At 44.5% G+C, this 14,884-nt stretch overlaps 1 protein-coding gene across 1 annotated transcript; it reads right to left on the reverse strand.

The window, feature by feature from the left end:
* Window positions 1–13,623: 13,623 nt before the first annotated feature.
* Window positions 13,624–14,617, reverse strand: defb4 (defensin beta 4). Its single transcript, NM_001195169.1, is given in 3 exon segments — window positions 13,624–13,915; window positions 14,066–14,192; window positions 14,521–14,617. Coding segments are annotated over 3 exon segments (207 nt in total). The 5' UTR covers window positions 14,576–14,617; the 3' UTR covers window positions 13,624–13,890.
* Between the last annotated feature and the right edge of the window lie 267 nt (window positions 14,618–14,884).

The following is a 14,884-nucleotide window of genomic DNA, read 5'->3' on the forward strand; positions in this document are numbered from 1 at the left end:
AAGCCACAGAAGAACTTCATGAAGTTACCCCGTGGAACCTCTGAGGTTCTGACCCAAGGAGACAAGTTGCCGGTCCATTAGAAAGACAATAACATTGTCACAGTGGCAAGAAACATGAAGGAGAAATACAGTGAGACCTCTGTCAAGAGATGGAACAAGGAGTGACGTGCCTTTGACAAAGTCCCACAACCAAAATGCATCAACCGATACAATGAGTACATGGGTGGTGTTGAACTTCACAACCTACAGGTTTCAAGATACCATATCTCCATCAGGTCTAAGAAGTGGTGGTGGCCCATCTTTGCATGGTCTCGCAACAGTGCACTCGTAAACAGCCATTTATTTTACAGAGATGTTATGGGAGGGACCATCAATCTGCTCACCTTCTCATGGATCGTGGGCCAGTCTCTTGTGCAAAAGTTTGTCACGAAACCTCCAAGCCACGGAAGGAAATCTCTACTGGCTGCTACTATTGAAGATCAGGCAAGATATGACAAAGCTTCTCACTGGCCAATCAACACGATGCACCGGTTCCATCGATGTCGTCATTGTGACAAACGCACTACATATGCATGTGAGAAATGCAAAGCGCCACTGCAGATTGAGTGCTTCAAGATATACCATGGACAGTAGAAAAGCAGATAAGAGCGAATGGGGAAAAAAGGGCTGAAAAAGCCAATATAAGAAAAATAGAAAAGTCAATAAAGGGTAGAAGCAGTACAACGGACTCTAGAAAGAAAAGTCGGAAGAAAAATGGAAAAAGACAATCAAAATGACTGAAATGTTTTTGGAAAGAGGATCAATTGATTCAAGACATACTGTATTACAGTATTTGACTGATCGTAGTTCAAAATAGTGATGCACAAACTAATCGTGCACTTGGTTCTGAAGCCTACTGTAATACAAACATTTATATATATATATATATTGTACACATAGATATATACACACACGTATGTGTATAATATATATATTACATTTTTTATGTTATTTTGTTCAGTGTAGGCCTCTACTTGAATGCATGTTCTACAGGCTACCTCTATCCTAAATATTATCTTTATGTTCAATGTGAACATAACTGCTATACAGTTGTTAGTGGATGTTGCACTAAAATGTCACAATGACAATGTTACAATGAATATTGCACTAAAGTACAAGTTCAAATGTTACAATATTAATGTTTCAATACATGTTGCACTAAAGTAACAATGTTGAAATACGTTGATGGTTGTTGATTTTTGCTTTTGCTCTCAGTATTCATATCGGTGTCATAAAAGGGTTTTCGATATGTAAAATAGTCACACTAGAATGTGATGGGACATTCTAGTAGCAATGTTGGGGACTGCCAGTGACAGAGTTTTAAATGTGTTAATAAATTGGCTGGGATATATAAGCATTTTTATGACTGCATAGGAGAAATATGTTAATTCAGTATACATCACATTATCCCACCGGTCACAATTGTGACCGACCATAAAACACCCTTTTTTTTTACCTACTTTTCCATGAAAACTATTTTAAAAAATGATGATTGATTACTTCAAAGGCATACTAATGACACAAGATTTGGATATTGTCATGTCTGGGAAGAATTCGGGATTAAATGGGTTTAACTAAATCCCTGGAAAAAGGCTGCTAATCAGCCTAATAAAATAGTGATGATTGGCATGACTTTATTCCAGTAGGAAAACCAAAAGAAACTTGGGGCCTTGGAAAGGAAATGAGCTGGCTGTTTTTACAGCTGCATGGATTGTACATATTTGCTTCAACTGACAAGCCAGCTAAGGGTAAGTACCTTCTTGAGGAAGGGTGGGCAGCTGGATGAGTCGAGCAACAGGCCTGACATAGGTTCTGTCCTAAGCTTGGATCTCTGCTGTCATTCACTTTCGCGTCTGCTCCAGGGATAACTGACTTGACATATCCAACTTGCCAGAGTGCCCTAGGATACTGATCATCACAACGGTCCCAACTACAAGGTCTTCCTTATCCTCAAATCAAATGTATTTATAAAGCCCTTCATACATCAGCTGATGTCTCAAAGTGCTGTACAGAAACCCAGCCTAAAAATCTAATTTATTTGTTACATACACATGGTTAGCAGATGTTAATGCAAGTGTAGCGAAATGCTTGCGCTTCTAGTTCCGACCATGCAGTAATATCTAACAAGTAATATAACCTAACAATTTCACAACAACTACCTTATACACACAAGTGTAAATTAATGAATACGAATATGTACATAAAAATATATAAGAGTGATGGCCGAACGGCATAGGCAAGATGCAGTAGAAGTTATATAGGAGTACAGTTTATACATATGAGATGAGTAATGTAGGGTATGTAAACATATAAAGTGGCTAGTGATAAATTGATTACATACATTTTTCCATTATTAAAGTTGCTGGAGTTGAGTCAGTATGTTGGCAGCAGCCACTCAATGTTAGTGATGGCTGTTTAACAGTCTGATGGCCTTGAGATAGAAGCTGTTATTCAGTCTCGTTCCCCGCTTTGATGCACCTGTACTGACCTCGTCTTCTGGATGATAGCAGGGTGTACAGGCAGTGGCTCGGGGGGTTGTTGTCCTTGATGATCTTTTTGGCCTTCCTGTGACATCGGGTGGTGTAGGTGTCCTGGACGGCAGGTAGTTTGCACCCGGTGATGCGTTGTGTAGACCTCACTACCCTCTGGAGAGCCTTCCGGTTATGGGCGGAGCAGCTGCCGTACCAGGCGGTGATACGGCCCGACAGGATGCTCTCGATTGTGCATCTGTAAAAGTTTGTGAGTGCTTTTGGTGACAAGCCAAATTTCTTCAGCCTCCTGAGGTTGAAGAGGCGCTGCTGCGCCTTCTTCACCACGCTGTCTGTGTGGGTGGACCCTGGTTTGTCTGTGATGTTTACTCCGAGGAACTTAAAACTCTCCACCACTGTCCCATCAATGTAGATAGGGGGCTGCTCCCTCTGCTGTTTCCTGAAGTCCATGATCATCTCCTTTGTTTTGTTGACATTGAGTGTGAGGTTATCTTCCTGACACCACACTCCGAGGGCCCTCACCACCTCCCTGTAGGCCGTCTCGTCGTTGTTGGTAATCAAGCCTACCACTGTAGTGTCGTCTGCAAACTTGATGATTGTGTTGGAGGCGTGCATGGCCACGCAGTCGTGGGTGAACAGGGAGAACAAGAGAGGGCTGAGAACGCACCCTTGTGGAGACCCATTGTTGAGGATCAGCGGGGTGGAGATGTTGTTACCTACCCTCACCACCTGGGGGAGGCCCGTCAGGAAGTCCATGACCCAGTTGCACAGGGCGGGGTCGAGACCCAGGGTCTCAAGCTTAATGACGAGTTTGGAGGGTACTATGGTGTTAAATGCTGAGCTGTAATCGATGAACAGCATTCTTACATAGGTATTCCTCTTGTCCAGATGGGTTAGGGCAGTGTGCAGTGTGATGGCGATTGCGTTGTCTGTGGACCTATTGTGGCGGTAAGCTAATTGGAGTGGCTCTAGGGTGTCAGGTAGGGTGGAGGTGATATGGTCCTTGACTAGTCTCTCTAAGCACTGCTACAGGGCAGTAGTCATTTAGCTCAGTTACCTTAGCTTTATTGGGAACAGGAACAATGGTGGCCCTCTTGAAGCATGTGGGAACAGCAGACTGGGATAAGGATTGATTGAATATGTCTGTAAACACACCCGCCAGCTGGTCTGCGATGCTCTGAGGACGCGCCCGGGATGCCGTCTGGGCCTGCAGCCTTGCGATGGTTAACATGTTTAAATGTTTTACTCTCGTTGGCTACAGTGAAGAAGAGCCCACAGGTTTTGGTAGCAGGCCATGTCAGTGGCACTGTATTGTCCTCAAAGCGAGCAAAAAATATATTTAGTCTGCCTGGGAGCAAGATATCCTGATTCGCGATGGGGCTGGTTTTTATTTTGTAGTCCGATTGACTGTAGACCCTACCACATACCTCTCGTGTCCGAGCCGTTGAATTGCAACTCCATTTTGTCTCTGTACTGACGCTTAGCTTGTTTGAGTGCCTTGTGGAGGGAATAGCTACACTGTTTGTATTCGGTCATGTTTCCGGTCACCTTGCCCTGATTAAAAGCAGTGGTTCGTGTCCATGGTTTCTGGTTGGGGAATGTTTTAATAGACACTGTGGGCACAACATCACCAATGCACTTGTTAATGCGCACACCGAATCAGCGTATTCGTCAATGTTGTTGTTCACCCCAATGCAGAACATATCCCAGTCCATGTGATCGAAGCAATCTTGAAGCATGAAATCTGATTGGTCGGACAAGCGTTGAACAGACCTGAGCGCGGGTGCTTCCTGTTTTAGTTTCTGTCTATAGGCAGGGAGCAATAAAATGGAGTCGTGGTCAGCTTTTCCAAAGGGAGGGCGGGGGAGGGCCTTTTATGCGTAGCGGAAGTTAGAATAACAGTGGTCTAGGGTTTTGCCAGCCCTGGTAGCACAATCGATATGCTGATAGAATTTGGGGAGCCTTGTTTTCAGATTAGCCTTGTTAAAATCCCTGGCTACAATAAATGCGCCTCAGGATACGTGGTTTCCAGTTTACATAGTCCAATGAAGTTCTTTCAGGGCCGTCGATGTGTCTGCTTGGGGGGGAATAAACATGACTGTGAGTATGAATTCTCTTGGTAGAATTCCAATTCTCTTGGTTCTCTTGGTAGATAATGTGGTCGGCATTTGATTGTGAGGAATTCTAAGTCAGATGAACAAAAGGTCTTGAGTTCCTGTATGTTGTTATGATCACACCACGTCTCATTAATCAAGGCATACACCCCCGCCCTTCTTCTTACCGAAGAGATGCTTGTTTCTGTCGGCGCGATGCATGAAGAAACCAGGTGGCTGTACCGACTCAGATAGCGTGTCTCGAGTGAAACAAAGAATGTTACAGTCTCGGATGTCTCTCTGGAATGCCACCCTTGCTCGGATTTCGTCTACCTTGTTGTCAAGAGACTGGCGAGTAATATGCTCAGGAGCGGTGCACGATGTACCGTCTACGGAGCCTAACCAGAAGTCCGCTCCGTCTGCCCCTTCTACGGCACCGTTGTTTTGGGTCGCCGGCTGGGATCCGATCCATTGTCCTGGGTGGTAGGCCAAACAGAGGATCTGTTTCGGGAAAGTCGTATTCCTGGTCGTAATGTTGGTGAGTTGACGTTGCTCTGATATCCAATAGTTCCTCCCGACTGTATGTAATAAAACCTAAGATTACCTGGGGTAACAATGTAAGTACACAAATAACACATAAAAAAACAAAATACTGCATAGTTTCCTAGGAACGCGAAGCGAGGCGGCCATCTCTGTCAGCACCAGAAGTAGCTCCGGCGCCGCCCCAAACAGCAAGCAATGCAGGTTTAGAAGCCATTATGGCGGGCTTGAAGTGTGGGTAAGTATTTCCGTGTGAAGCAGTGCCAGAAATGGTCGGCTAGAACCTGGCTGCGTCTCCATCTTTCGTGACTAAGCAGTTCAAACTCAGTTCAGACTGGTTTCAGACTGGGTAGACCACCTGTGGTAGTGACTAGTCTGGCCGCCCCATGAGAAGAGTTAGGAGTGATTGGATCCGGATCTGCGATGTCTGACGACACATATCCCAAGGGCCTGGAGTTTAAGATCCCTTCTATATCAATTAGGACAGTCCTCAGCACCTCTTCAGAGATTGTCTGCGCACCAAAGGTAGTTTGCAGGGCAGTCTTGATGGATCTGATCTCCCTCTTCCAGCATCCTCCAAAGTGTGGTGCACTTTGTGGGTTGAAGGCGAAGTGAATCTTCTGACTGGCTAACTGCTCCTGAAGCTGTGGGTGGAGAGTCATGAAGGTCCCTTGTAGCTCTCTCCCCTCCCATGAGATATGGTCCTTGATCAGACAGGATCTCAAAGGGTTTTCCTCTTCAAGCGATGAAGCGTCTCAATGCCATTAGCAACTAATCGGAATCCATGTTTGTCAGTAGATCCACATGTACAGCCCGGGTGGTCATGCACTTAAAGATGATACCCAATCTCTTTTCATTACTTCCAAAGCAGTCCACGCCTGTATAATAAAATGTGGGCTTGTGGAGCTGCAGTCGGGCTGTAGGCAGGTCAGTCATCCTAGGCACATCTGGCTGACCACTTCCTGCATTCGGTCCAGCCAAGCTGAAAACGATGAATGGCTGCCCTCCCTCTCAGAAAACCAGAACATTCGACTTAACTCCTCAAACACCCTCTCTGGGCCCGGGTGCCTCAGCTGCTCATCATATTTATTGATCAGCAACCTGTTGAGCGGATTACCTGGGTCCAGAACCACTGGGTGAAGATTGTCAGGGCCCAGCTGGTCATACCTCCAAAGCCGACCTCCAACACGAATCAGTCTGGTGTTGTTATCATACTCCGGGGCCAGCGTCACCAGATCAATCAATCAATCAAATGTATTTATAAAGCCCTTCTTACATCAGCTGATGTCACAAAGCGCTGTACAGGAACACAGTCTAAACCCCCAAACAGCAAGCAATACTAGAAGCACGGTGGCTCGGAAAAAGTCTCTAGAAAGGACAGAACCTAGGAAGAAACCTAGAGAGGAACCAGGCTATGAGACGTGGCCAGTCCTCTTTTGGCTGTGCCGGATGGAGATTATAACAGAACATGGCCAAGATGTTCAAATGTTCATAGATGACCAGCAGGGTCAAATAATAATAATCACAGTGGTTGTCGAGGGTGCAATAGGTCAGCACCTCAGGAGTAAATGTCAGTTGGCTTTTCATAGCCGATCATTCAGAGTATCTCTACTGCTCCTACTGTCTCTAGAGAGTTGAAAACAGCAGGTCTGGGACAGGTAGCATGTCCGGTGAACAGGTCAGGGTTCCATAGCCGCAGGCAGAACAGTTGAAACTGGAGCAGCAGCATGGCCAGGTGGACTGGGGACAGCGGCTCTTCGATACTGCACGGTACTGGCTTTCCAAGCTAGTCGGAAGACTTCCAGTTCGGTGTGGCGCCATTTCCGTTCCAATTTTCTGGAAGCTTGCTTCAGAGCTCGGGTATTTTGTTTTATACCAGGGAGCTAGTTTCTTATGACAAATGTTTTTAGGGGTGCGACTGCAACTAGGATATTGGGTAAGGTTAAATTGAGTTCCTCAGTTAGGTGGTGAACTGATTTTTGTACTCTGATGTCCTTGGGTAGGCGGAGGGAGTCTTGGAGGGGCATCTAGGAATCTTTGGGTTGGCCGAGAATTTATAGCAAGACTTTTGATAATCCTTAGTTGGGGTCTGATAAGATTATTTGATGCGATTGTAAACGTAATAAAATGGTGGTCCGATAGTCCAGGATTATGAGGAAAAACATTAACATCCACAACATTTATTCCACGGAACAAAACTAAGTCCAGAGAATGACTGTGGTAGTGAGTAGGTCCGGAGACATGTTGGACAAAACCCACTGAGCGACGAGGGCTTTGAAAGCCTTTTGGAGTGGGTCTGTAAACTTTTTCATGTGAAAATATTAAAGTCACCAAAAATGATCTAATATTATCTGCCATGACTACAAGGTTGTCACGCCCTGACCATAGTTTGCTTTGTATGTTTATATGTTTTGTTTGGTCAGGGTGTGATCTGAGTGGGCATTCTATGTTGGATGTCTAGTTTGTCTGTTTCTGTGTTTGGCCTGATATGGTTCTCAATCAGAGGCAGGTGTTAGTCGTTGTCTCTGATTGGGAACCATATTTAGGTAGCCTGTTTTGTCATTGTGCGTGGTGGGTGATAGTCTATGTTAGTTGCTTCTGTCAGCACAGTTCTTATTATAGCATCACGGTCGTTTATTGTTTTGTATTCAGTGTTCAGTGCATTCTTTAATTAAAGTATCATCATGAACATATACCACGCTGCATTTTGGTCCGCTTCTTACGACGATCATGACAAAGGTCCGATAGGAATTCAGGGAACTCCGTGAGGAATGCTCTATATGGCCCAGGAGGCCTGTAAACAGTAGCTATACAAAGTGATTGAGTAGGCTACATAGATGCGGGGGATATGGTCACTAGTGTAACCAGGAGGTGAGGCCTCATTTAACACAGTAAATTCATCAGGCCTTGTTTCAGTCAGGCCAATCACATCAAGATTATGATCAGTGATTAGTTAATTGACTATAACTGCCTTGGAAGTGAGGGATCTAACATTAAGTAGCCCTATTTTGAGATGTGAGGTATCACAATCTCTTTCAATAATGGCAGGAATGGATGAGGTCTTCATTCCAGTGATATTGCTAAGGCGAACACCGCCATGTTTAGTTTTGCCCAACCTAGGTCGAGGCACAGACACGATCTCAATGGGGATAGCTGAGCTCACTACACTGACTGTGCTAGTGGCAGACTCCACTAAGCTGGCAGACTGGCTAACAGTCTGCTGCCTGGCCTGCATCCTATCTCATTGTGAAGCTAGGGAAGTTAGAGCCCTGTCTATGTTGGTAGATAGGATGAGAGCACCCCTCCAGCTAGGATGGAGTCCGTCACTCCTCAAAAGGCCAGGCTTGGTCCTGTTTGTGGGTGAGTCCTAGAAAGAGGGCCAATTCTCTACAAATTATATATTTTGGGAGGGCAGAAAACAGTTTTTGACCAGCGATTGAGTTGTGAGACTTTGCTGTAGAGCTCATCACTCCCCCTAACTGGGAGGGGGCCAGAGACAATTACTCAATGCCGACACATCTTTCTAGCTGATTTACAGGCTGAAGCTATGTTGCGCTTGGTGACCTCTGACTGTTTCATCCTAGCATCGATGGTGCCGACGTGGATAACAATATTCCTATACTCTCTACACTAGCCAGCACCATCTTCAGATTAGCCTTAACGTCGGTAGCCCTGCCCCCTGGTAAACAGTGTATGATCGCTGGATGTTTCGTTTTAAGTCTAATACTGCGGGTAATGGAGTCGCCAATGACAAGGGTTTTCAATTTGTCAGAGCTAATGATGGGAGGCTTCGGAGTCTCAGACCCCTTAATGGGAGGAGTAGAGACCAGAGAAGGCTTGGCCTCTGACTCTGACTCGCTGCTTAATGGGGCGAACCGGTTGAATGTTTCTGTCAGCTGAATGAGCGACACCGGTTGAGCATTCCTACAGCATTTCCTTCCAGAAGCCATGAGAAAGTTATCCAGCTGCGGGGACTGTGCGAGGGGATTTATACTACTATCTGTACTTACTGGTAGCACAGATGCTGTTTCATCCTGTCCTACACTTAAATTACACTTGCTTAACGATTGCGTCTGAAGCTGGGCTTGCAGCACAGCTATAAGGCGAATGTTGTCCTGTACATTATGAGTACAGCGACTGCAATTATAAGGCATCATGTTAATGTTACTACTTAGCTTCGGTCGGTGGAGGTCCTGACGAACCACATCCTGATAAAACGTCCGGGGGGGGGGGGGGGGGGGGGGGAGTTGAATGAAAAAAGACGATTGAGGGGAAAAACTAAAAATATAAACGTAATTAAAATGTAAAAACCGTAAAGTTGGCAGGTAGCAAAGTAAGGAGCAGATGGCTGCTCGGAGGGATTGTCTTGCCTGACTCCAGTAGGGAGAGGTCATCTGGGAAGCTCTGACTGAGCATGTCTGAGTACTTCCAAGTTCTGCTTGCTTTAAATTTTTGTCTGAAGGTCTGTCTGCACGACTGGCCGCCCCATGTAGTAAGTGCACTGTGGATTACATCAGCTCATGGAAAGTATTGAACTGGGCAACATCGGGGAGAGACGACTTTGTGTCCACTGACAGGAGTCCACAGAAGGTAGGCTTCCGCAGATCCTCTGCTTCGTCAGGAGGTACTTGGTATGGCCTTCTCAGGCAAGATGACTGGGCCTGGCACAGGAATGGAGGACCTGGACTCCAACGGTTGTGTTCTGAAAGCTGAGACGGCATCTTGCCGCATGTGATATTGTCAGCTGGATTTTTGGGCCTGTGGTCTGTGAGCTCTGGTATTTCTGCAACTCTTGTGCCTACAAATACTTTGTACCTGCAGGAGTCTGACTGGAGCCAGGTTAAGGCTGTTGTAGAATTCGACCAGTACGTGACCTCGTGGATTCCCAGGGTGAGTTATTTTCGGATGATCACTGCCAGCTGGGCACCGGTGAGTGCAGCGCAGAGCTCAAGTCTTGGCATCGACTGTCATTTCGAGTCCACTCTTCATCTTGATGCATGGAATGCCACTTAGATCCGTCCATTGGTGTCTTCAGTACGGAGGTACGCAACGGCACCATATGCACGTTCTGAGGCATCACTGAAGACGTGAACACTTGTTGTGCTGGTTGGAAGATCCATGTCGGGCTGACGTAACACCTTGTCAGTGTGTCCTGAGACAGCTGTGGAAGTTTGTTCTCCCAAATAAGCCACACTTGGAGAAGATCTTCAGGTAGGTCAGGGTAATCCCACCCACTTTTCTTATTCCAGAGCCTCGGGACCACAACCTTGGCCCGTGTGGTGTATGGGACGATGAAGCCGAGTGGATCCTACTGGCTGGCAAGGATCCGATTTATATGGTGGGTACAACTTTCTCCATGTGACCTTGCTTGTAGCCAATAGTGTCGGACAGACATTGCCATTGTAATCCAAGGGTGTGCTCTTGGGTTTCCACGCCATCCTGGGTGAACCACAGCTCACTGCTCTCAGCCCTGGACTCTTGAGGTAGGTGTTCGATGGCTGCTGGAGATTGTTGGCCCACTGGCGTAGATCGAATCCTCCCTCAGCAAGATGGTGCTTATGCTTGTCCACCAGTTTATTGGCTGCACCCGCAGAGCGGAGGCTTTGTAGACAGTTGTCTACATAGAAAGAGCGTTCTACAGAAAAGCGCAAATCTTCTTCAGGCTCACTGTGGTCGAACATATGCTTCTGGAAGGAAGCAGAGGCTACATGGCATCCCAAAGGGAAGAACCTGCCACTCATAGACATCAGGGCAATCATCATGGTTTAGGTCTCGCCACACAAACCGGAGAAGAGGCTGGTCTTCGGGTAGCAGGCGGACTTGATGTAAAATCCCCTTTGTCACTGCTGATTTCCAGTGTTCCCTGGAAACGGAGAAGGACTCCAAACAGAGTGGCTCCCAAGTTGGGTCCGGGAAAGAGTTGTTCGTTCTAGCTCTTGCCCCTGTAGTTGAAGGAACAGTTGAAGACAACTCTGTTTTTCCCATTGTGATGGACCAAATGATGTGGAATGGACCAACCCTGGTACTCTTCGACTGCTACCGGGGATACCTTCTTAACGTGGCCGGACTCCACCAATTTGTGAACCTCTGCGTTGTATACTGCTGCTTTCTCTGGATCCTTGGACAGCTTCTCTGTCCCTCGCAGATGAGCCAGTACTTCTTCCACAAAAGGGGAGTGGCATACCTTTTTGAACCACATCCACTTCAACCCTGACTGTCTTCTCCAGTAGATGCATGGCTTCTACATCTTGTCTGGACTGTGTGATGAGCTTGTCACTCCTGTACGGTAGCGTATCCAACTGCCAGAGATTCTCTACGTGGCTTAAGAGGTCTGCAGATGGAGAGAAAGGGGATGTTTGAAGGCACTGTTGTGGAGTAATAAAATGATTGGTGTGACCTTATTCCAATAGAAAAACCAAAAGAAAGTTGGGGTCTTGGAAAGGAGATGAGCTTGCCATTTCTACAATTACCTTCAACCTGTACCAATTCACATTTCCAATTTCCAACCCTGACATAGACTACCCTAACGGGCCATGCGTCTCAACCAATATTCAATATAGGCTAAAGATCCCAAGCAAGGCTACAGCAACTTCCAGAGAGGGTCAGGCTCTCGGTCTTTACGGTGGCCACTCTGGTTTGGGTGTGCACGGCAGAATTTTTGCTGTAACAAGTGGTCACATTATTGTTTTGGGTTCCAAGAGCAGGTCGGTGGAGTTTTCTGAACATCAAGGCAGACCGGTGACTTTCTTTTTTTAACGTTCTAAAGTTGTCAAGCCTCCAATGGGCCTCTGCAGTGCACACATGTAGCCTACAGATCTTCATTATTTGCCAGAGAGAAGACAGGGATAACACAATTTGCCTACCTCTAGGCTGCTGTAGCCTACATATTTATTTGGTTTGTCATTCTCTTGTTTTTCCATGGAACCTTTGTTGTAATTAAATATAATTTTATTTAGAATTGATCAGAATAAATTTCCCTTGTAATCTCAAATTGAAAAAAGTGAGGTATCACTGCTCCCTTGCACTCCCCCAGCACTACACACCTGATTACTTGAGAAGCTAAGGCAGCTGCACTGCGCTATAAAAAAATAGGTTTAAAACATTTGGGGTGGGATCATTCCCCCAGCTATGCTGTTAGGGAAGATAAGCAACGCAGATACGATCCTACTCTCAATCTCACAGGCATAAACATGACCACGGTAATCTCTTGGCCTTAAAGGGGCAGGTGAAAATATGTCTAATCTGTGACATTTTGGTTAAATGACTCCGGTCACAAAATTAAATGAAACAATATACCACATCACTTCTTACTAGTAATATATTTATTGTTTTAGAAACATTACAGAGCATGCTCATCTGTTTTTTGTGTGTAATTTCAGCAAAAATTATATTTTGGCAGGTAAATCTGATTGGCTGGCAGATTTTTTTTTTTTATGTTCCAAAAAGAGAAACTTTGGCCCTGGCCGTTAGCAAGTTGTGGCGCTCAAAAAGGTCATGGCGACCATTCTTCAGTGACTGAAGAGGGAGGGTGAAGCAGAGACGGTGAAGGCTGGGGAACACACACACACACGTTCTTTATTGTATATTGTTGTGTTATGTTTCATGGGGCAGCTGGTGCTGGACTGTAAATGTCTAACTAATGTTTATTCAGTAACCAATTTGAAATACCATTGTTCTCTCTTAGATATATTGTATACATGGGGTTAACATGTTAAATTAATACAGTACATTATTATTAATAATGTCTGTTTTCATTAAGATGCTTTTTTTTTTAAACTAACAAATTAAGTGTATGCAATAGAGACTTTATCTGTCTCAGAAATACACCACTTACTTTAAAAGCACTGCGAATGACCTAGACCCATGTTGGCATATCAAAACATTTTTTTTAAGTATTTTAATTTTGGGATGGTTCAGTTTTGGAATGTTAAAATTACACTTCGGGACAGTACCGGGAGGGTGAGTGGAAAAAGTCGAGAGCCCTGGCCACAGAGGTCAACTAGCTAGCTAGGCAGCTGTTTAGCTTTCTAGCACATTCATTCATTTGTTTGTAAACAATTAACATGCTAGTTAGCTACCACATGTTCTTGTCAAACTTTCAACAGCGTAGCTAGCAACAACAAGATACGCTGAATAACAGTCTAAAAACCACTTGAGGGCAAATAAATCAGATTTGACCATTCAGACACAAGTCACATGGCCAGGAATCAGATTTGTATCGGACTTCAAACCACCTTCAAAGGTGTCTGATTCCATGTTCTTTTTGGCTGTTCAGACTGCAGGAAAAAAAACAGATTCAAATCAGATATACAAATAAATAGGATTTGAGTCACTTCAAACTGCCAATGTGAACAAGGCTTTAGAGATCGGATTGCATTGTTGCCTCAGCTTCAGGCTTAGCTCAAGTTGCTCTCTACACTGCACAACTACATCATAGCCAGTATTACTCAACAGCAATGTTATATTTTCCATTCTCATTTTATTCTGAAGTAGTGTTTTAAAATATCAAACCATTTAATTTCTTAACATGTGTGTGATAATCATGTCAGAGTAGTTGGTATTGAAGAAAAGTTGGAGGAACATCAATGCAGACCAAGGGAGTATCTGTGAATGCAGGTCTTATAATCATTATCTTCAATTGCAAGAGGATAAATGCCAAAGTGCATAGAAAAGTAACTGTTGCATTGATTTAGCTGGAAGTTTAGGCGCAGGACAAACACTGAAGAGATTTAGAAGACGTGGGCGACACAGCATCTGAAAGAGAGACAGATGTTTTAATAGTAGTACTTTACATTGGCAGCCACTAAATCAATATTCAACACATTACAGCATTTTGAAAAGTACACAACGTAACTCTCAAACAGAGCCTATGCATCACATTAATCAAGGTAACAATAAACATACACAAATCCTTTAGCACATCCAAAAGGTCCAAATGGTAGTTCTGCTGACAGACAGACAGCACGGCAGACCCCGCTGTAGTTTGAGCATCCCCATGGAATTGGAAATGCAGCTGCTTCATTTACATCACCTGTCATTTAAAAAACAGGATGTTTTATTTGCCTTTGTATCATTTTAAGTATCTTCATTTGATTAAATTACCTTTCACACGTTCATGAAATACAGGTACAGTATTATAAATAGTTTCTTAGATGTTTATAGCAATTCCGCATTTATCACCAGAGAAAATGCTTCTGCTGAGCAGTAATTTTACAGTATTGTAACAGTTTAAAGACTTGCAAATTATGGTCTGTAGTAAAACTAAATAGCAAAATATCACTCAAACAGCTAGATGAGTCAATAATAATGTTAGTAATTCTGACCTTGTCTGTTTCACAAGAGGGTAGTTTAAGACTTACATGCGATGGCCAAGAAAGCGAGGAGCACCAAGAGCATCGTGCAGTGATATTTCATGATGATTTGCTGATGTTGACTGTTCTTTAGAAGAGTTGCAATGTGACAGTTTCTCTCAGGATTTGTCTATTCTTTGCAATCAGTCCCAGTTAACCTAATAAGACTAGTAGTCATGAGTCAGAGCTTGTGCTTCAAATAAGGAGGGGGAAAAACTGACCTGGAACATGGGGACCAGTGGGAAGTACACATTGGAATTGAATCAAATCATGTGTAATTACATTAGCCTACTCTTAGATCAGCCCTTCTTGCTCTTGTCTGAATAATGTTAGAGCTACTAGTGAAAGAAAAAATGTATTCTGCCCGATGTAA

The sequence above is a fragment of the Oncorhynchus mykiss genome, chromosome 27 (assembly GCF_013265735.2).
Source record: "Oncorhynchus mykiss isolate Arlee chromosome 27, USDA_OmykA_1.1, whole genome shotgun sequence".
In the NCBI taxonomy this organism is placed as follows: Eukaryota; Metazoa; Chordata; class Actinopteri; order Salmoniformes; family Salmonidae; genus Oncorhynchus; species Oncorhynchus mykiss.